We start from the raw sequence: 19,052 nt of genomic DNA, 5'->3' as shown, positions 1-19,052 counted from the left end.
ATGCACAGCACATCAGCACTCACTGCTGCTGGATCCTCTGTTAGGAACCACTTGAGACAGCAAAAGAAAGCAAAGCAGGCGGTAGCAGAGAGGTGCAGGGAGTTCATTAATGAGGAGCAGGACCACCTTATTCAGAGTTTATTGCGGGTTCCCAAGAGCACTGTGTGACCTAGGCAGTGAGATTGTCTTTATTGTAAGTTGCCTTTCACTGAGGCCAGGTTGGAAGTGGTTTCAAGGGGAGCAGAAAGCCCCTGCAGGGCAGCCCACAGCCACCACATCAACTGTGCTTAGCAGAGAGCAACTGGCTCAGAGCCTGCCCAGGCCATGTGCGTGCAGAGGCCAAAGGGCATGGGGAAGTGGTAAGGACTGCTCCCACCCCAAGAGGGAAGTACTTGCCTCCAGAGACAGAAAGCCACAGCAAAGAAACAGCTGCAGCTGCTGGCAGGGATGGAGTCCCGGGGCTTCCTCTCCCTGCAGCCTGCAGAAAGCCCACCTCCAGGCTGAGCTGGGGCCAGGGGGGATCCCCACCAGCTGCAGTAGTGACTTTGTTCATGACACAGGGGAGCCCCGGTGCAGCTGAGTGGCAGTGAGGATGAGCTGTGCAGGAGGTGACTGGTGTATGCAGGCAGCCCGAGGCCCTGGGCACAGCCTTCCCAGCTCCTAGTACGGCTCATTCTTAATGAAACGGCTGAACATGGTGAAGGCAGCGAGGGGCTGGTCTGTAGGCACCATGTGGCCAGCTCCCTGCAGGAAACAGGTGCCAGCAGTCAGTGCCCTCCGTGGGGCCACCACCACCTGGCCCACAGCACCTGTGTCAGCTGTGTCTGACCACACTGGGACCAACTGCACTGCACCACCTCAGCCCTACCTTGACAGTGAGGAAGGCAATGTTGGTGAACTCTTTGACGAAGCCCCCGATCTGGTTCTCACCTCCTACAGTGTAGAGCCAAGGCCGGCGAGCCACCTGCACCTGGGAATAGAGACAGCGCCCTCAGTGCTCAGCCCCACAGACCCCACTGCTTCCCCCTGTGCCTGGCTGATCCAGGCCACCAGCCCAGATCTCACTGCCCATTTACCTTCTGGCACAGGGAATCCACAAACCACTCATCCCCAAGGAAATTGCAGGCCATGTCGACATCCCCATTGTACACCAGGATTCTGTATTTCTGCAGAGCAGGAAGAGCATGAGCACCTCACAGGGCATGGCCCTATCTGGGAGAGCTGCTCTCATGGGCTGTGTGTTCCCCCCACACATACACACCATGGCTCCAAGAAGTTTCAGGTACTGGTCATTCATCTGCATGTACAGGCGCTTGTAGCTGCGGTTCACCTCGAAGCTGCAGAAGAAGCAGCAGTGGGCTCAGCAGCCGCTTGTGCTGCACACTCAGCCCCAATCCTGTGGCTTGCTCACCTGCACACCTGCCACTCTGGGGCATCGGGGGAGATGTGGAGAGCCTTCCTCACTTCTGGGGAGTTCAGGTACATGGTCGGTGCTGTGGAGTTGGTGCACGGTGGGTCCATCCGCACCTTATTGCGGGCTACAGGCATCCGGAACAGGTTCTGGGGGAGTTGGGATAGCCCTGCAGCAGCACCTCAGCGCTGCCCACAGGGACAGCTGCCCCATCCCCTACTGTGCAGGTGGAGGGCGCTGGCAGTGCACTGTGATGGGCCCACACTCACCTGGCGCCAGGAGAACCTCATTGGCATCCGGATGAAGGAGTTTCCCAGGTCATGTGTGACGAGATAGTCACCCTCGTACCTGCAGGCAGACCAAGCACGGTGATGGGGTGAGAGCTCTGGAGGAGTGAGGGCTTGGGATAACGGCCCAGGGCCCACCACCAGGAAGAAGTGGCCATAGAAGCAGTGTCTCTGCCAGCCCCCAACTGCTGTTGGGATCTGCATGCTGCCTGTGCTTGGGGACAGCGCTGCTGCTGCTACTCTCACCTCATGCTTCCAGGAACACCGCCAGCACACGGGGCATAGAGGTTGTAGATGTTGAGTCCAGACTCCTCTACAATCTCAATCATCTCTGCCATCTGCAATGAGCCACAAGCAGGGCTCAGGACTCAGCAGAGTGCTTGAAGGGACCATGGCACGCACCCAATGCCAAGCACAGTGCTGCTGCTCACAGGAATTGGAGCAGGGCTTGGGGATTCCAGCTCCCTCACCTTAAGTGTGCAGTTCAGGTTGGAGTTGTCATGGAAGTTGCATTTCCCTTCGGAGCAGCAGAAAGTCTGCAAGTCCTTCCACAGCCTGCAGGCAGAGACCAAGAGTTGGAGCGATCCACCAGAGCCCAGCCTGCCCTGTGCCACAGGGACCGGCAGTGCTCCCCCCCCCAGCCATGCTCCCCCGCTCTCACTGGGTGCCCAGCAGGCCGTGGTAATAGGCAAAGTACACCAAGGAGTTGTCGTTGATCTCATAGGAGGAGAGGCCGTTTCCCACAGCGATTCCCTGCGGGGCAATAAGAAAACAACTCTGTGGTGTGGCAGCCCCTCACAGGGCAGCCACAGAGCATCGGCGTCAGGCAGGAAGCAGATGTGGCCCTGTTTACTTCACAGGGGGAAGAGGAAAGGCCATGGATGCCTGGGAGCACTCCTCAGTCTCACGCAGCAGAACACGTTCACCGCCGGCACCCAGGGAGATGAAAGGCTGCGGGGCTGGGGCTGCCCCCACATGGTGTGCTGAGCCCCAGCGAGGCCGTGCCCTCACCTTGAGGTTAAGGCTGGGGTCCTGCATCACCCACTCTGCCAGCGTGGGGATGTAGACACCACCGTAGCTCTCCCCCGTGAGGAAGAGGTCGTTCTTGGAGTACTCAGGGAAGAGTCGCAGGAACTCCTTCAGCGCCAGGTAGTTGTTGTGTGCGACCTGCAGGGACAGCGGGTGGCATCAGAGGGATGGCACTGGGCCAGCAGCTCCAGGCTGGGCCTGCAACAACAGCCTCACCGCTCACCTCGGTGTCATTGGTGGCATACTTCTTGTCCTCGGAGTATGAGAAGCCAACGCCTGCAGGGGACTCCAGGTAGAGCATGTTGGCAATCTGTGGGGACAGCAGAGGGGTAGGCGAGCACGGAAGGCCAGGGAGCTCCCAACACAGAGGCCCAACGGCCTTCACCTACGGCACTGTTTGTGCATGGCCCACCCCAGTGTTGCAATGAGCACCTCGTCTCTGCTCTGCAGTGAGCTGGAGGGGTGTGGGGGGCAGTGCAGAGCAGTTCAGAGCCACAGCTCCCCACAGCTTGGGTGGGGCAGGAGCCGCTCCCCGCCCGCGGCAGTACCCGTACCTTATTCCAGGCGTAGTCATTGTACTTCAGCGTGACCCCATCGGGCTGCACCTGAGGAGGAAGTGGAGACTGATACGTAGCACACCACGGGGCCCCAGGCACTGCCCGCATCACGGAGCCCAGCAGCCGCCAGACAGCTGCGAGCACTGACCAGGAAGGGGCCGTGCTCCTTCAGGAAGCCTTCCATGGAGCTGCAGCCAGGGCCCCCGTTCAGCCATAGTACCAGAGGGCTGCCCTGCGGGTTGTTCTGGGCCTCCACGAACCTGCGGGGTGTGCGACGTGAGCGCCCAGTGCCCGGCCAGCACCAGCACCGGCCCCACGTACCGGTACCACGTACCGGTACCGCGTCCCAGCCCGGCCCTACATACCAGTAGTGCAGGCGCTGCGTCGGCCCGATGCACAGATGCCCCGAGAAGTGGCGGAAGGACGGCTGCTTGGGCAGCCCGGGCAGGTACGTCACCTCGTGGCCCGCGGGCGCGGCGTGGGCCGGCCCCAGCGCCAGCAGCAGCGCGCACAGCAGCGGCAGCATCTGCGGGAAGCACAGAGACGGGCGCTGCCGAGGGCCCGGACACGCGCAACGAACCGCATCGTGCTCCGCCGCCCCGCACCGCTGCGGTGCACCCTCGTCGGTCCCGGCCCCGCCGGCACGGTCCCAGCGGGATCAATCCCTTCCGCCACGCCCGGTGCCGCTCACCCCGCTCACCCCGCACCCCGACCCCGCAGTCGCAGCGCCCCGCGGCACATGACCCGCGCCCATATGACCTCCGAGCGGTCACGTGTCGTTGGGCGGGGCTTCGCGGAGGGGGCGGGGACAGCCTTAGCCAATCGGCGCGCCGTCTCGGCGGCTGGCCACGCCCCTCCACGCCGCGCGCGCACGTGGGAACGAACCGACCGCCCGCGCCACGCACCGCACTCAGGGGCGGCGGCTGCACGGCCCGGGCGCGGCCCCTGCGCGTGGGCTCACACAGCCCCGGGGCTGCCGCAGCGCCCCGCGCGTCCCGCTGACACCGGGGGGGGATCCCCGACGTAGGGCATGGAGCGGGGAGCAGCGGGGAGCCCGGGACCCCGTCCCTGTACGTCCCCGTCCCGCACAGCCCCGTGGGCAGTACCGAACACCCCCCGCCGCCGCCGCCCTCCCGCGGGGCCCCGTGCGCTCGGACCGGCCCCAGCCGCCGCCTGCCAGCAGCTGCCCGGCGCCGCGCGGTTAAAAATAGCGGCGCGGCCATGGCGGCTCCGGGCCACTCTCCCACCCGCTTCCACCGCGTGCACGGCGCCAATGTGCGCCTGGACGCCTCGCGCACGCGGGCCACGCGGGTCGAGAGCTTCGCCAACGCGCTGTGCTTCAGCCACGAGCCGCTGGCACCCGGACAGATCTTCCTGGTGGAGATCGAGGAGAAGGAGCTGGGCTGGTGCGGGCACCTGCGAGTGGGGCTGACGGCGCACGACCCGCAGAGCCTGGGCGCCGTGCCCGAGTACTCGCTGCCTGACCTGGTCAGCCTGGGGGACTCCTGGGTGTTCGCCATCACCCGCAGCCACAACCGCGTGTCGGTCGATGGGCAGGAGGAGCCGGCCCCGGCCCCGGCCCCGCTCTGGGAGCCCGAGCTGCGCATCGACGGCGTGAGGATCCCCCGCGACAAACTGGTGGGGCGCAGCCGTCCCGGGCGCTACAGCCACCTCCTGGATGAGCTGTACCGCACCAACGTGCTGCCGCCCACCGCCCTGCGCAGCCGCATCGGCGTGCTGTACGCCCCGCGGCCCGACGGCACGGCCGACATGCACATCGTCATCAACGGAGAGGACATGGGGCCGAGCGCCCGGAGCCTGCCCACCGCGCGGCCGCTCTATGCTGTGATTGACGTCTTCGCCTCCACCAAAAGCGTCCGTGTGATCCAGGTGGAATACGGCTGTGGGTATCTGCATGGTGACCCCGCGGTCTGGGGGGCAGCATTTGAGTGGGACGGGACGTGGGTGGGGGGGGGGGCATCCCAAGTCCCCATAGAGTGCAGTGAGGCCCCGCTAGCAGCAGTGCCTCCCAGAAGCTGTGTTGTGGCAGGGATGTGGTTTGGCTCCTGCACCCCCCACTGCATCTGGCAGCACCTCCAGCACCGGCTTGGCCCGGCCCGGCCCGGCCCAAAGTCCCCCTCCAGCCCTGTACTGACTGCACACTGCCCCAGCCTCACCCCACCCAGAGCCAGGGCTGCAGCAGCAGATCCAGGGCTGACCCCCGCGGTGCTGCAGCCATTGGGCAACATCCAGGTGTCCCCAGGCAGGGTGGGGCTGGGATAGGCAGCCCCGCACAGCCACAAGCTCCTGCGAGCAGTCAGCTAATAGGTGCTAATTAGAAGCATATTGGAAAAATAAGCAGGTGCTCAGGATGATGAGGGATGTGAACCAGAAGAAACAGTACCTGGGTGCTGATGGCTGGGGCACCATCACGCTGCCGTGCCACCTGTGCTTTACATAACTGGGGGATAATGAGGTCTTGGCATAGCGGGCACAAGGCCAGAGACAGAAAACAAAGAAGATACCAGGCCTACAGCAGAGTGACTCCTGCACAGGGAACCCCAGCCCCAAGTTCAGCCTCTCAAGGCTGAGGTCTGGCATTCTCTGTGCCGGCTGCTTCCCGCTAGAAGCAGCGGGGGGGGGAGCAGCAAGGGCTCCCAGCAGCACACAGCATGAGGTGAGGGCCATGCCAGCCGTGCACCAGGGGCAGTGAGCAACCCGGTGCCAGCTGCCCGCAGATTTCAGCAGCTGCTCTTTCTGCAGCATTTCCCTTGGCTTTCTAAATCAGTTTTGGTGTAGTTCTGCTTTTGCTGGGGTACAGGTGGTGAAGTGAAACCCCGCAGCCAAAGGGCAGGAGACACGACACTGCAGGGGGGAGGGGGGCATGCTGCTGCTCACCAAACACTCAGGGCTGCGAACCCCGGCCTACGATAAGCATTGCAGACATCCAGGAGCAGCCCAAGGCCGGGGCCGTGCTGGGTACAACGTTGCTTTGTCTGGCGCTGCCCCGAGGCCTCGTGCTGGTGGCCACGTGAGAGCGGAGCAGCTGGGCCACCACCCAGGGCCCCGCTCCGCTGCGTGACACCGCAGTCAGCCCCCCCGCCCTGCGCTGCTGGGGGCTTCCCACAGCTCATAGAGGAGGAATCCGCCCACGGCGTGTGTCACAGGGATCGGGGGGGGCAATGGAAGACGCGTCCCGGGAGCATCATGTGAGTCTCCCCTGCAGTGGGAGGCTGATCGTGCAGCGTGGTGTGCACACAGGCCACCGAGGGGACGAGGATGAAAGGAAATCACTGCGTGGGCACGCGGGTCTATGGAGGAACCATGTGGCAGCCCCGAGAGAAAACAAATGCAAAACACCACGGTAACACACTGCGTAGGCACATGACTGCAGGGCCACCGCGCTCAGCCTGGCTGCAGCCTCAGCCTGTTGCAGGAGCTCCAGCCTGGGCAGAGCATGAGGACCCTGCAGGGTGAAGCTCTCCCTCAGCAGAGCCCTGCAGGAGGAGGAGTGCTGCCCACAACAGAAAATTCCCCAAGCGCTGCCCAAAAGTGAGGGGCTGGCAGGGATCCCTACGCACAACACTCCCAACATTGCTGTCCCAGCCACCCCAGCTCCTTCTGTTTGCTCTCTTGCAGTCCCCTCCTTGCAGACGCTCTGCCGGTTGGTCATCCAGAAGCACATTGTGCACCGCCTGGCCATCGACGGCTTGGATCTACCCCCCATGCTGAAGCACTTCTGCCAACACGAGTGAGGAACTGAGGGTGCTGCATGGCCTGACGCAGCCCCCAGCCCCCCAGAGCATGCCAGAGAGACTTTCCTCTGTGTGAACGGGTACGGTTGGAGCTCTGAGCACCAGATGTAGCTGTAGGTGCCTCTGTTCACTGCAGGGGAGTTGGACTAGATGGCCTTCAGGGGTCTCTTCCAACTCAAATTCTTGTACGGTTGGGCTCATTGCCCACTCACAGAAGAGAGTGAGTAATAAAGCACTTCAAGGCACAGCCTGAGCTCTCCGCATGGTGCCGGTGCACAGAGCCCAGGAACAAAGCTACAATTTCCTGGGTCCACAGCAGGGCACTGAGCACTGCCTGTGGGTCCTCCTGGTCTGCCTGCCCTGAGCAGCAGCCCTAAGGCTGCGGGATGGATGCCTGTGTGTATGGGATGCCATGTGCTGGGGCACTGCTTTCCAGTGCTGTGGCAAGCTCAGAGCACTGCCAGAGGCAAGTACAGGACCAGCTGTCCCAGCCCAGGCTCCTTTCTGGCTGGAAGCAGCCTGCAGCAGTGAGAGGGCAGCCTGGGGAGGCTGTGCTGCCAGCAACGGGCCCTCACAAAGGGCTGCAGGGCTCCCTGCTCACGTGGAAGGTAAATTGCAGCTGGGCCCTGTCTCAGCCACGCAGTTTCACTCTTGAGAAACATGTTTACTGAGAACGGGATGACTTATTTCCTGTGCTGTCTGTGAAGAGGCGGAAGGGTCGGACTGCTGTCCATACACCACGTGCAGGGAGCAGCTCCAGCAGTGGCTGCTCCTCGTGCACATGCCTATGGCCCTGAAGCCGGTCACAGCGAGCTGGGGGAGGTCTGGCAGCCCCAGCTCAGCTCCTGGTCCCAGCCTTGGCTCACTGTGTGCCTGTGCTGTGTTTCCCTGAGGAGACCACTCCAGGAGCAGCCAGAACACACAGCTCTAAGCTTACAGAAAGGCGTCTTAGGAAACATTATGCTATATTTAGACAGAGGGATTTGATATTATCATACAACATGGCAATACCCTCCAACGAGAGAAAATCCCCAACCACACAGCAGTTCTACTGCAACAGGCCAACCCTAAAACCTGAGTGTTAGGGAAGCACCAACTGTGGGAAACACGGCACTAATGAATTACAGCCCTCAAAAGAGGTCTGTGGTGCTTTCTGCTCCTCACCAGATGTCCCCAGCACATCCTCCAGGACACAGCCAAGGGGTTGGAAGGGGGCTGGCAGCTCACCAGCTGCACGACAGCTTCTGCAGGCTGGGGTGAACAAGTGTTTGTTCTTCTTAGTGTTTTTTCCTCCCCCACCCCACATGCTCAAAGCGTTTGCTCTGCACTTTGCAGAAGCATTGTTTGTACTGCCGTGACCCCCAGCAGGCAGGAGGGAGGGTGGTTCCATTTTCTGAATAATTAAGAGCAGCTGCCACAACCAGATAAACAAACACCGCAGCACAGGCAGCACTAAGCAGCACTGCCAGCAGCAGAGATCGCCACCCTCAGGTTCTGCTGCTCCTTAACACACAGGCTCACCCGCCTAATTAGCAGGCAATGAAATTAGACCTGGAAACCAAGGAAAGATGTTAAAAACCCTGCCCAAGCAAGCAGCCTCACTGCCCTCTGGCAGAGAAGGATGGCCTCAGAAACAGACTCAGCTCCAAAGTGACAAAGGCCCATTTATTGGCTTTGTTGCACAATACCCTCACAGCCGGATGCTGGAAGGACCTGAAGGTGCTGGCCAAAGATCAAATAATTTTATCACATTATTGAACTATCACTTCCTACCCCACACCACCCTCAGCTCGCTCCATGCATTTCCTGCTTGTTAGGTCAGCAGCTTGTTACCCATTACAGTCCAGTCGGGAATTTGTAAACCAGCTCCACAGCTCCCCCATGCAGGAGTGGATGCTCACTCACGAAGCAGCCCAGTCAGCCTCTAACTCACGTGCAGAACAGTCTGAGTAAAGGGAGCAATAAAAGCAGGAGGGATGTGGCAGAGCTGTGAGCAGTTCCAGCCTCACGCCTGGCTCCTTGTCCCATACTAGAGTTTCACCTGCATGTAGGGCCCAATCCAGCTGTCAGCCAGCGCTCGCAGCGTGCTGCACCGGAGCTCAAACTCCTCTGTGCTACAAGAGGCGAGGAGCCGGCTGACCTCTGCTGTGAGCGAGGACACAGCCAGGAATTTGTCCCGAGACTCATCCCAAGGGCTCTCCAGGTCCTCCAGGAGGTGGTCAACACTGTCTTGCATGCCCTGGGTGGGGTCACATCCCTTCTGCCACCGCCTCCCCAGCATCTCAGGCTGCAAGGTCTTTCTCTCTGAGTTCAGCACAGCCTGGATGTGCCGGCAGGGCAACTGGAATGTCTGGTTGAAGTGGCACGTGCAGTGGCCCAGCCCTTCCTGAGTCACTCTGTGAGCATCTTCAAGGATCTGCACATTGACAGCGTCCACACTGGTGCCTATCAGCTGTACAGATTTCTGAACCACTGCAAGCTCGCTCAGGCACAGCCTGGCAGCGGACTCTGTGCAAATATCAGACAAAGATTGCATGATACATTCTTCAGCCCTTTGGTTCATCTCCTCGTCGCTGTCCCCCTCTGGGTATTCTGTGGCCTCCACTTTAATTGCAGGAGATGAAGGAATGAACAAGGAGCAAGTGCTCACAGACCCACTCTGGAGGAGAGGTTGGGAAGGTGCAGGCTGGCTGCGGAGGGCCACTGGGAGTTGCGGAGCTGCCGTTGCTGTGGGAGAGTCCTGGACAGAGCACTGGGATGGCTGATCCTGACACACTGCCAGGGGCTGGAGAGGGGAATTCGAGGTGGGTGAGCTTTGGGAAGCCGCACGGTGATCAGGGCAGGCAGTGGAGCACACAGTGTCATCGAGAGGGCTCTCAGAAACACACTTCTGGCAGTACTTTGCTAAGGAGGCAATGCAAGTCTCCAGGAAGAGCTCAGCACTGAAAACCTGGCTTAAGCCCTGGGTGACGGTCTCCAGCTCCATAAAATAGTCACAGCTCTTCTTGCAGCTCCTCTCCCCATGCACGGCCCAGATCTTATCGGTGAGCAGCCAGTGAGCGTGGAAGCGTGGCAGCAGGTCTGGCGGTACCGTCTCACTCAGGACGCGGTGCATCTCCCTGCGTTTGCTCTCCGTGGCTCTGCACATGGTGCCGTGCAGGGTGCTGAGGAGCAGCTGCTCGGCCCGGTGCTCCAGGCCCAGCCGGTGGATCTGCTCCTGCAGGTGCTTGCACACATGGAAGGCTGAGAGGCGCACCTCGGCCGCGGGGAAGGCCTGGCCCAGCGCCACGGGCTCGGGGAGGTCGGGGCCCACCAGCAGCACGCGAGTGCGCCACCAGGCGGGGTTGAACGCCCGGAAGGCCTCGCACATGCGGGCCAGGCCGCGTGCCGACTCGTCGCGGGGCACGGCGAGGTGCACCACCCTGCCCGCGGCCCCGCGCACCGCCAGGCACGGCCCGTCCGCCAGGAAGATGTACAGCGCCCGCCCGCTCGGGGCGCAGGCTCGGTGCACCAGCAGAGCCTGGGGGAAGCGGGCGAACAGCGCGCCCATCGCGGCGCTCTGGAAGCTGACGGAGGCCATGCGGCCCTCGGCGTCCAGCTCGTAGGACACCATGCACCCGCGCCCCGCGCCCTCCGCCATGGTCGCACAGCCACGCGCACCCCGCCCAGCCCCGCCCCCGCGACGCGGCCAATCAGCGCCGGGCGCGCGGTTGACGTCACGACGCGCGCACCGCCGCAGCGCCCCCGCGCGGAGAAGGCGGCGCCGCGCGCCCAGCGGAGGGGAACGCGCCCGACCCCGGCGGCCCCTCACGGCGCGCCCGCCGCCTCCTGCTTCACCCCCACGGCCGGGCCCGCCGCCGCACCGTGCTCCTTGCCCCCACCTGCCTCGGCCCAGGCGTCCACGATGGCCCTGAGCGCGGAGCTGCGCTCCTCCAGCTGGGTCCCGTCGCTCTGCAGCAGCAGGTTGGCCAGCTCCTTGCTGAGCGCCTGGATCCGGTCCCGCCGGCCCTCCTCCTCCACCGGGGTACCGCCGTGCTGCGGCATCTCTGCGGGCGCCGCGCTCTGCTGGTACTTCCTCTGCCAGCGGTGGCCCACCATGCCGCTCTCCACGCTCCTGCGGTCGGCGTGCAGCACGGCCAGCACGTGGCGGCAGGGCAGGCGGTAGCGGTGGTGGAAGTAGCAGCTGCAGCTCCAGCGGTCGGCACGCACCCGGTGCGCGTCCTCCAGCAGCCGCACCTCCACGCCGCCCGGCACGGCGCTGATCAGCTGCGTGGACATCTGCACCACTTCCCACTCGCTGGAGCACAGCTGGTAGTCCAGTGCTGTGCAGCTGTCCCGCAGTGCCTCCAGCATGCAGCCCTGCCCCTCCACGACCACGCTGGGCACCACGTGCCTGGGAGGCTCAGGCCGCTCAGTTGGAACCTGTGAGACAACAGGAGGGTCTGGTTTTGTGGCAGCACACACCTGCGCTTCAGGTTTCTCTTGGAAGCCTCTCTGACAGTCCTTGGTGCATGAGGGACTCCAGTTGGAGCCTTCCAGAAGTTTGGAATCGAGACACTCCGCACACTCCAGTAAATGGAGAACACTTGCCTCCAAGGAGGAGTGCTGGCCAAAGAGAGCAGATAGGCGGTGTGTGATGAGATCCAGACTGTCAATGTGTGCACTGCATGAATGAAGACCTTTCTTGGTATGCATGTACCACAGCAGCTCACAGGAGAACCAGTTGGCCTGGAGGTAGTTGTACAGCTCCGTGTTAACAACACTCTTCATCATCTGAGACAGGGTGTCCAAACTGTCAGCCGAAGTGGAAAATACTGCCTTCTTCAAGGCCAGCTTCATTTCGTGCTTGGCACACTCTGGCATTCCTGCTGCATTCACGTTCTCCTCAAGCAGTCGGACAGTGTGGTAGACAGAAAGGAGCACCTGAGCCAAAGGAAAGAGCTCCTGAAGGACAGCTTTGTGAAGGAAGGACACATCCACAAAAACAACCTTCACCTTTTGCCACTCAGGATTGAACTCCTTGAAAACAGTCAGCATTTTGCTGATGCTCTCTCCCGTGTCAGCTTTCAGGGCTGACCAGTGCACGATCTTTCCCACTCGCTCTTTACTCTCTACTAAGAGCACATAGAGAACATGTCCTCTCTCGCTCCGCGCCCTGTGCAACAGAAGGCTGGCAGGAAACTTCATAAATAAGCTCTTCATCTTGCTGGTCTGGAAGTTGAGTCTCTCTAGCCCCTGGTCACTGCCTACATCAACTGAAGCCAGTGCCCCGCTGTCTGCGTTCAGGCAGTTTTTCACTACTTCAGTGACTCTGGCTGCTGCTGAGGAAGAGTCATTTTCCTTCCCTGCCTCTGAGAGTGCAGGGACCCTGCACAGGGCGGATGCTCCATCCACAAACTGGTCAGCCTCAGGCAAGTTCTCACCCACCTCATTGGAGCTTTCGGTCCCATCTGCCTGCTGCCTGCGCAGCTTGACTGCAGGGCTGCCGTCTGCTGTAGTGCTGGCTCCTCTGGTTATGCCTTCAGTCAGGAAAAACTCCGTGTCCACGTGTACATGGTCACTACATAGCTCACTGATCATAAGTTGGTCTATGTCCTCATTATATTCCAAAACAAAGTAAGCTGGACACAGATTGGGCTGCTTCTTCCTTTTCTTACTGTACTTTTGGGTCCGGGTACAACCAAACTTCACCTGCATGAACCTGCAAACGTTGAGAAAAAGTTAATGGTGGGAGTAACAATGCTGTTAGCTTTTCAGCATTTAGTTTTGACTTATTTAGCACGTCAGCTCTACATTCAATTAGTGAACATAAAAAAGGCCACACATCCACCTGCAAGGCTGATCTACTCAGAAATCTTGGGATAAGCACAAACAGTGGGAACAAAGGAACCAAGAGTTACAGCCACCATCACCAAGCACCTCTGTATCCAAAGGAGCAGGGCAAGAGGGGCTTTAGGACATGAGATTAAGTTATGTTCTAAGGAAGAGGGCTGAGCACATCCTTAATCCCACGAGCGGGGCCTGGTCCCAGCAGGGACAACGAAGGTCTGTGGAACTCAGCACTGTGAGAAGGAATCCTGATAAACCCTTTCCAACACGTTGGCTAGAAGCAGTCAGGGAACACTTCTGGATGCCAACACTTAACAGGCTACCACTTCAGTGGAAAAAGGCTGCAGCGGTAGCTAGCAATGCCACAACAGCATCATCTCAAACACCAGAAACGCAGGTTTCACTATAAGGGGCAGAGAGAACGTCAAAGGCAGAGTAAAACAGAGCAACAACCACAGTGCAGCAGAGAGCCGCACAGGGGACAGCATGGAGAGTGCATGTGAGGACAGAGGCACAGCCCCGCCTCACAGCAGCAGGGCTGTGACACCACCAGCACCGCGACACCGCTGCTGTGGCCTTCCCTGGAGGCAGGCGTGGCCCTGCCACATGCACGTGGGATCTCAGCCCGGGGACAGGCGAGGGCCGAGGGCGAAGAGGCTCAGCAGCACGTGCTGCCGCCGGCGGGCCAAGGCCTACACGACGCCGGGAGGCGGCCGCCTTACATCACATCCTCGCGAACGGCCGTGCCGTGCTCCCGGTTGTGGAAGCGCACCGAGGTGCAGCTGCGGAGGCTATAGTGGGAGCCGTAGGCCTGCTGGTAGGCGCAGAGGGACTCCTTGAACTCCCGGTAGGTCCGGAAACACGCCCCGAGCTCCATGGCGAAATCAGTGAGGGAAGGGTTTGCCCGCCGCCCTTATCAACCCAATGGGGCACCGCCCTACCCGGCGTTCGACCAATCATAGCCGCTCTTTCCCAACTGGCGGGAGGCCGGCCAACCAGCGTAATGTTTTCTGCCGCCAGTCCGGTGATTGGCGACTCGAGGACCCAATCATCTGGTGGCCCTGGCCTCCAGCCGCATGGGCGGGACTTCCTGCTGCTCCGCGCGGCTGCCGGATGTGTCTGCAGGCGGTGCCGGTTCCGGGTCGCTGCGGAGATGGCGGCGCCGGGTGATGGGGGCACGGGGCCGGGCCCGGGCCCGGGCTCGGGCTCGGGCCTGAAGCGGCTGGCAGCGGCCGGGGACCTGCGGAGCGTGCTGATCACCAGCGTGCTCAACCTGGAGCGCCTTGAGGTCGACCTCTTCAGGTGCGCGGTGCTGCGCCCGCCCGTCCCGCCGCGCTGACCGCCGCGCCGACCGCCTCCGCGTTCTCCCCGCAGGGGTCAGCACCACTGGGTGCCCGCGACGCGGCGCCTTTTCGGCGGGCAGATCGTGGGCCAGGCCCTGGTGGCAGCCGCCCGCGCCGTCAGCCGTGACCTTCAGGCCCACTCGCTTCACTGCTACTTCGTGCGCGCAGGTGGGACCGCGCCGCGGGGCTCGGGCGGCTCACGGATACCGGGGCCGGGCGGGCGGATCTGTCGGGGATGGGGGGGGGGCGGGACCGGGGCCGCCGTTCCGTGCCTGCCGCAGCAGAGCAGTGCTCCCTCTGCCCGGCCCCAGCTTTCCGCCGCCGCGGATCGAGGCCCTCCGTGGTGCGTGGCTGCCCCGCGGCCAAAGGCTCCCATCCACCCAGGGGACCCCAAGGTGCCGGTGTTGTACGAGGTGGAGCGGACCCGTACCGGAAAGAGCTTCTCCGTCCGCTCTGTGAAGGCCATTCAGCATGGGAAGCCTATCTTCATCTGCCAGGCCTCCTTCCAGCTGGCCCAGCAGAGTCCTGTGCAGCACCAGTTCACCATGCCCACCGTGCCGCCCCCTGAGGAGCTGCTGACACAGGAGGAGCTCATTGAGAAGTTCCTGCAGTGAGTGGAGAGGAAAGGGCACCCTGGGGGCTCCCTCCTCTTTGCTGGGGCTTAGGAAGGCACAGGGGTCACAGGCAGATGGGAAAGGATTGCAGTGATAACCCAAGGAGTCCCCATGTGCACCTGCAAGGGAAGTAGAAGCAGGTAGCAGCTGTGCCCTCCTGCTTTTCCTTGTGGCCCTGGGCTGACGCTGCTGCCTTCCATGGGCACTGGGCATTGACTTTGTTTCTCCATATTGGTCTCAAGGAATCCTAACTTGGCAGAGAGATACAGAAAGCATCTCAACAAGATCCAAGCTGAAGATGTGCCGATTGATATCAAACCCGTGAACCCGCCAGATATATTCTGCGCACAGCCACAGGAGCCAAAGCAGTTCTTCTGGGTGCGAGCCCGAGGCTACATAGGTGGGTACTACCTGGAGGGGCCTCTGGCTGCCACACTGCCAGGGCTGGGGCTTAAAGCTCTCATACTCATGACAGAGGGCTGGGAGAGTTGTGGTTCCTATGCCCTAAGCCTGGGGGAAGTTTGGGGGTTTCAGGACTGAAGTAAGGGCAGGGTGCCAGGATGCGAGGCAACGCCCATTTGCCACGTTCAGTCCTGCAGCCTTCGTCCTGGGGACATAGCAAGGGCTGAAGGTCTGATGTAGTGCCGCAGTGCTGCTGGGCTCACAGCTGGCCTTGGGGACGCACAGCTCTTGGGGCTTTATATCACCTAGCATGTCCAGATGTGTCCCACAGTCACCTGGCACTGAGCAAACACTGGCTTTTTGCAGGAGAGACTGACATGAAGGTGCACTGCTGCGTGGCCGCCTACATCTCTGACTATGCCTTTCTGGGCACAGCTCTGCTGCCCCATCGTCAGTACAACATCAAATTCATGGTGTCCCTCGACCACTCCATGTGGTTCCACGCGCCCTTCCGGTCTGACCACTGGATGCTGTACGAGTGCGAGAGCCCCTGGGCTGGTGAGTCCTGGCTGGTTCCCTGGGCACCGTGTGGCAAAGGCTGATGCCACCCACACAGGCTGTGGGGGCTGCGGTCTCACGGCACTCTCTGCAGGTGGGTGCCGAGGGCTGGTGCACGGACGCCTGTGGCGCAGGGATGGGGTCCTGGCTGTCACCTGCACGCAGGAAGGAGTCATCCGGGTGGAGGAGAACCCAAACCAGAGTAAACTCTAGCTAAGGAAGTGAAGTCAGAAGCAGCAGTTGAACCAAGCTCCATGTGCTGGGGCTGAGGCCTGCACCAGAATGGCTGTGGCGGAGGCAGGACCCCGCGCAGCAGCGGAAGGAGCAGCAGAAGAGAAGGGGCTGAGTCCCACAGGTGGGAGTGTTGGTGCCAGCACTTCAACACTGAGGTTGTTCTGCACAGGCTGCAGTGTTACTGCTGTCGTTGATTGCCAGCTGCGCAGCGTAATGGCACGCTATGCTGAGCCACTCTTCACCCACTGCGAATAAAGCTATCACGTGAGCAGCTGAGCTCTGTGCCCTGGAGTTTGTCCCCTCAGGCACGGGTGACTGTGTGTAACTCTAAGGGAGCTTCTGGTGGCAGGGGAGGAGAGGGCAGCACCAGGGCACATGGGGCTGGCTGTGCCCTGCAGCACGTGGGGTCACAGGAGAGGAAAGTGCTACTGCAACGCCCACGTAGCTTCCCCTTCTCACTTCTGCTGACCTCTTCGTGCCCTAATGGGTGAGCTGCTGCTGCTGCTCGCACCTTGGCCTCCTCTTTGGAGCTGGGCTGGAGAGGGGAGCACAGCAGCCACAAAGAAAGGGAAGAACAAGGATGTTCCCACCTCCTGGTTTGGGAGGTGCAAGGGCTTCCTGCTGGTGGGTGTCTCTGTGTGGTGCCTCAGGGGGAAGTGAAGCTACACAGATAGTGCAGGAGCCCCTGTTCTTTTTCCTACCAAGACTTTATTAAAGTCCTTTTTATTTTCTGTTATTGGAAGTTCCTGGCCGGAAGCCTTCCTGTCCCTTTAACGCAGTGCCAATGTGTCTCAGCTAAAGTCCTGTCTGTCTCGAGAACCCCAAGGAGCAGCTGGCTCCTGACAGGTAGCGCGGGCAGCAGGCACCCAGCACCGGTGGAAAAACTGACACAGAAAGTGCATTTTTGACAGGTGGCTCCCAGAGGGGCCAACCCCGATCCCAGCCACCACGTGCAGGCTGTGCCAACACAACTCTGCCTCCGTGCCCCATCCCAACCCTCACTGCTCCCTCTCCCGCCCCAGAGCGCGGACTGTCCTGCACCCCACGGCCCCCGGCCTCACTCCAGAGGTTCCTTGATGAGACACTCCTTCAGGCTGGGCTGCTGCTGCAAGGGCACCCCGGCCTCCTGCAGGCCCTGCAGCCGCGCCTCCGACTGCCGCTTGTCCTTGCCCACTTTCCAGGCCAGATGGATGTGAGCCTGGAGGAAAGGCCCCAGCAGCGGGTGGCTGTCCTGGGCCTCCAGCAGCTGCAGCGCCTGCTCGCAGCAGCCGTGGGCTTCACCCAGCTGGTCCAGCTCCTGGTGGCAGACGACCAACCCGGCCAGCGTCAGGAGGAAGCGGCCGGAGCCACAGACCCCCAGGCGGTCCTGCAGGCGGTAGGCGTTGGCCCAGGTGGCCAGAGCCTCGCGGTACATGCCGGTGCAGGTGAGGCGCTGTGCGGCGCGCAGGTCCTGCAGGAAGAAGAACTCGAGGAACTCGGGGGAGCGGCGGATCTCGGCGATGGAGTGCAGGTGGGACAGGAACTGCTCGAAGGCTCGGCTCCGCTTGGCGATGGTCTCGGCCGTGAAGTTGCGCCGCAGCCTCTTCCTGGGGAAGGCGATGCCCGCCATGTCGCAGCCAAAGCGGCCGCGCAGACGGCGGTTCAGCCGCTCGAAGTCCGAGTAGCGACGGGAGATGGCGGCGGGAGCTCTGTCCAACTGCCCGGAGCGGATCAGGTAGATGGTGTAGAGCTGCGGGCAGGGATGGGGGTCGGCAGGCGCCGTGCCGGGGGGACGCGGCCCCAGGAGAGGCCGGGGCTGAACCGAGCGCACGGCAGCGGAGGAGACGAAGGGATGGGCGCGCTGTGCCCCCGGGGCGGTGCTCACGCGGCGGAGCTGCCGCCCGTAGTTACCTGAGGCTCATCTGAGCCGCGGCGCCATCAGAGCAGCACGGGGAGAGACAGAGAGAAGTGAGCGCCCGCCCACCCGGACCCTCGGCCGCCGCTGCGGCCCCGCGGACGCACTCACCACGTACTTGGAGGAGCGCTCGCTGACCACGCTGGCGCTGGTGACCTCGAAGAGCAGCCGCTGCGGTACGAGGCTGCTCCGCGACCGCCGCCACAGCTCCTGCAGCTGCCGGGTCAGCAGGCTGCCGGGCCGCGCCGCCGGGCCCCACTCTGCGCGGGGAGAAGCGCTCAGAGGGCGCGGGGGCGGCGGGCGCCCAGGATACCCATCCCGGCACCTGCCTCCGTTCTGCGCAGCATCCCCCGCCGGCAGCTCCTCGCCGCCGCCGTCCTCCTCCTCCTCCTCGTCCTCGTCCTCCTCGTGCCCGCTGAAGCTCAGGGTGCCGCTGAGGCGCGTGGACAGCCCCTCGGTGTCGTCCTCCAGCTCCGAGCTCTCGGGGCAGTCCTCGGCCTCAACGCCGTCGTGCGTCCGCTCCTCCCGGGCGCCCTCCGCGCCCAGCGCGTGCCGCAGGCGGTGCAGGATGCGGGCGGCCATCCCCGCGGCGCGGCTGCGGGTCAGCCCCGGCCGCCCCGACACCGGGACGGGCACGGGGAGAGGGGGGGCAGCGCGGGACCCCGCGCCGGGACGGCCCCGCTCCCGGCCGGGACCCTCCGGTCCCCCCGACCCGCGCCCACCCTCAGCCCCGCTCCCCCCGGAGCAGCCCCTCTGCCGCCGTGGGCGGTGCGCACCGTACCGAACCGCGCTGTGCCGGGCCGCGCCGCGCCGGGCGGTGCCGAGCGATGGCCGCTCCGCCGCCGCTCGTCCCGGGATCCTCCATGCGCGGCTCCGCCTCCGCTGGGAACCCGGATCGCGGCGGGGCTGTCACGTCCCGGCACGGCGAGGCGCGGCTCGGCACGGCGCAGCCCGGCTCTCTCCCTGCCAGCACGGCTCCTACCCCATCCCTGAGCACAGCTCCCTGATGGTCCCCAGCCTACGCCGCCCCGGCACCCTGACACCTCGGTACCCCAACGCCGCAGCACCCCAACACCACGACATCCCAACGCCCGGCACCCTCACCCACCGCCCCTGCCCTCCCCAGCCTCCACACGCCC

At 62.7% G+C, this 19,052-nt stretch overlaps 6 protein-coding genes across 10 annotated transcripts; 2 read left to right on the top strand and 4 right to left on the bottom strand.

Moving 5' to 3' along the window:
- Positions 1-123: 123 nt before the first annotated feature.
- On the bottom strand, positions 124-11,121 carry CTSA (cathepsin A). 5 transcript variants are annotated; one of them, XM_046902889.1, is made up of 15 exons: positions 10,921-11,121; positions 3,650-3,810; positions 3,433-3,544; positions 3,282-3,332; positions 2,951-3,037; positions 2,710-2,865; positions 2,360-2,451; positions 2,169-2,253; positions 1,945-2,036; positions 1,681-1,759; positions 1,412-1,560; positions 1,262-1,337; positions 1,077-1,166; positions 869-970; positions 124-744 (listed from the first exon to the last, which is right to left on the bottom strand). In XM_046902889.1, the coding sequence occupies exons 2-15, from the start codon at positions 3,808-3,810 to the stop codon at positions 661-663; spliced, it is 1,416 nt and encodes a 471-aa protein (XP_046758845.1). In that variant the 5' UTR covers positions 10,921-11,121; the 3' UTR covers positions 124-660. The 5 variants fall into 5 exon arrangements, with proteins under 5 accessions (XP_046758845.1, XP_046758844.1, XP_024998030.2 ...); XM_046902888.1 differs by lacking the exon at positions 10,921-11,121 and adding an exon at positions 6,183-7,587; XM_025142262.3 differs by lacking the exon at positions 10,921-11,121 and adding an exon at positions 3,890-4,016.
- On the top strand, positions 4,191-7,286 carry NEURL2 (neuralized E3 ubiquitin protein ligase 2). Its single transcript, XM_015296576.4, has 2 exons — positions 4,191-5,187; positions 6,924-7,286. Exons 1-2 carry the CDS (start codon positions 4,506-4,508, stop codon positions 7,037-7,039), a joined length of 798 nt encoding a protein of 265 aa, XP_015152062.2. The 5' UTR covers positions 4,191-4,505; the 3' UTR covers positions 7,040-7,286.
- Positions 8,684-10,702, bottom strand: ZSWIM1 (zinc finger SWIM-type containing 1). Its single transcript, XM_004947201.4, has one exon. It carries the CDS (start codon positions 10,677-10,679, stop codon positions 9,069-9,071), a length of 1,611 nt encoding a protein of 536 aa, XP_004947258.2. The 5' UTR covers positions 10,680-10,702; the 3' UTR covers positions 8,684-9,068.
- On the bottom strand, positions 10,825-13,779 carry ZSWIM3 (zinc finger SWIM-type containing 3). The gene is made up of 2 exons (NM_001389634.2): positions 13,591-13,779; positions 10,825-12,740 (listed from the first exon to the last, which is right to left on the bottom strand). The coding sequence occupies exons 1-2, from the start codon at positions 13,743-13,745 to the stop codon at positions 10,847-10,849; spliced, it is 2,049 nt and encodes a 682-aa protein (NP_001376563.2). The 5' UTR covers positions 13,746-13,779; the 3' UTR covers positions 10,825-10,846.
- A 206-nt stretch (positions 13,780-13,985) lies between these two features.
- ACOT8 (acyl-CoA thioesterase 8) lies at positions 13,986-16,295 on the top strand. Its single transcript, XM_417475.7, has 6 exons — positions 13,986-14,170; positions 14,243-14,379; positions 14,596-14,821; positions 15,068-15,225; positions 15,594-15,785; positions 15,880-16,295. The coding sequence occupies exons 1-6, from the start codon at positions 14,022-14,024 to the stop codon at positions 15,996-15,998; spliced, it is 981 nt and encodes a 326-aa protein (XP_417475.4). The 5' UTR covers positions 13,986-14,021; the 3' UTR covers positions 15,999-16,295.
- A 412-nt stretch (positions 16,296-16,707) lies between these two features.
- SNX21 (sorting nexin family member 21) lies at positions 16,708-18,797 on the bottom strand. The gene is made up of 2 exons (XM_015296569.4): positions 18,025-18,797; positions 16,708-17,748 (listed from the first exon to the last, which is right to left on the bottom strand). Exons 1-2 carry the CDS (start codon positions 18,493-18,495, stop codon positions 17,077-17,079), a joined length of 1,143 nt encoding a protein of 380 aa, XP_015152055.2. The 5' UTR covers positions 18,496-18,797; the 3' UTR covers positions 16,708-17,076.
- Positions 18,798-19,052: the final 255 nt, after the last annotated feature.

Source organism: Gallus gallus, chromosome 20 (assembly GCF_016699485.2).
Source record: "Gallus gallus isolate bGalGal1 chromosome 20, bGalGal1.mat.broiler.GRCg7b, whole genome shotgun sequence".
Taxonomy (NCBI): Eukaryota; Metazoa; Chordata; class Aves; order Galliformes; family Phasianidae; genus Gallus; species Gallus gallus.
The sequence above is the reverse complement of the archived record's forward strand: the minus strand, read 5'-3'. Positions and strand labels throughout refer to the sequence as shown.

Bases quoted from the DNA above. Each gene is read 5' to 3' on its own strand.
- SNX21 (XM_015296569.4), bottom strand. From the start codon at position 18,495: ATGGCCGCCCGCATCCTGCACCGCCTGCGGCACGCGCTGGGCGCGGAG. The intron at 17,749-18,024 runs GTGAGTGCGTCC...CCCTGCCCGCAG, and splicing joins AGCGCTCCTCCAAGTACGTG to CTCTACACCATCTACCTGAT.
- NEURL2 (XM_015296576.4), top strand. From the start codon at position 4,506: ATGGCGGCTCCGGGCCACTCTCCCACCCGCTTCCACCGCGTGCACGGC. The intron at 5,188-6,923 runs GTGGGTATCTGC...GCTCTCTTGCAG, and splicing joins GATCCAGGTGGAATACGGCT to TCCCCTCCTTGCAGACGCTC.
- ZSWIM3 (NM_001389634.2), bottom strand. From the start codon at position 13,745: ATGGAGCTCGGGGCGTGTTTCCGGACCTACCGGGAGTTCAAGGAGTCC. The intron at 12,741-13,590 runs GTAAGGCGGCCG...CAACGTTTGCAG, and splicing joins GCCGTTCGCGAGGATGTGAT to GTTCATGCAGGTGAAGTTTG.
- ZSWIM1 (XM_004947201.4), bottom strand. From the start codon at position 10,679: ATGGCGGAGGGCGCGGGGCGCGGGTGCATGGTGTCCTACGAGCTGGAC.
- CTSA (XM_046902889.1), bottom strand. From the start codon at position 3,810: ATGCTGCCGCTGCTGTGCGCGCTGCTGCTGGCGCTGGGGCCGGCCCAC. The intron at 2,254-2,359 runs GTGAGAGCGGGG...CTCTGCCTGCAG, and splicing joins CACGGCCTGCTGGGCACCCA to GCTGTGGAAGGACTTGCAGA. The intron at 1,338-1,411 runs GTGAGCAAGCCA...CTTCTTCTGCAG, and splicing joins CCAGAGTGGCAGGTGTGCAG to CTTCGAGGTGAACCGCAGCT.
- ACOT8 (XM_417475.7), top strand. From the start codon at position 14,022: ATGGCGGCGCCGGGTGATGGGGGCACGGGGCCGGGCCCGGGCCCGGGC. The intron at 14,822-15,067 runs GTGAGTGGAGAG...ATTGGTCTCAAG, and splicing joins CTCATTGAGAAGTTCCTGCA to GAATCCTAACTTGGCAGAGA. The intron at 15,786-15,879 runs GTGAGTCCTGGC...CACTCTCTGCAG, and splicing joins GTGCGAGAGCCCCTGGGCTG to GTGGGTGCCGAGGGCTGGTG.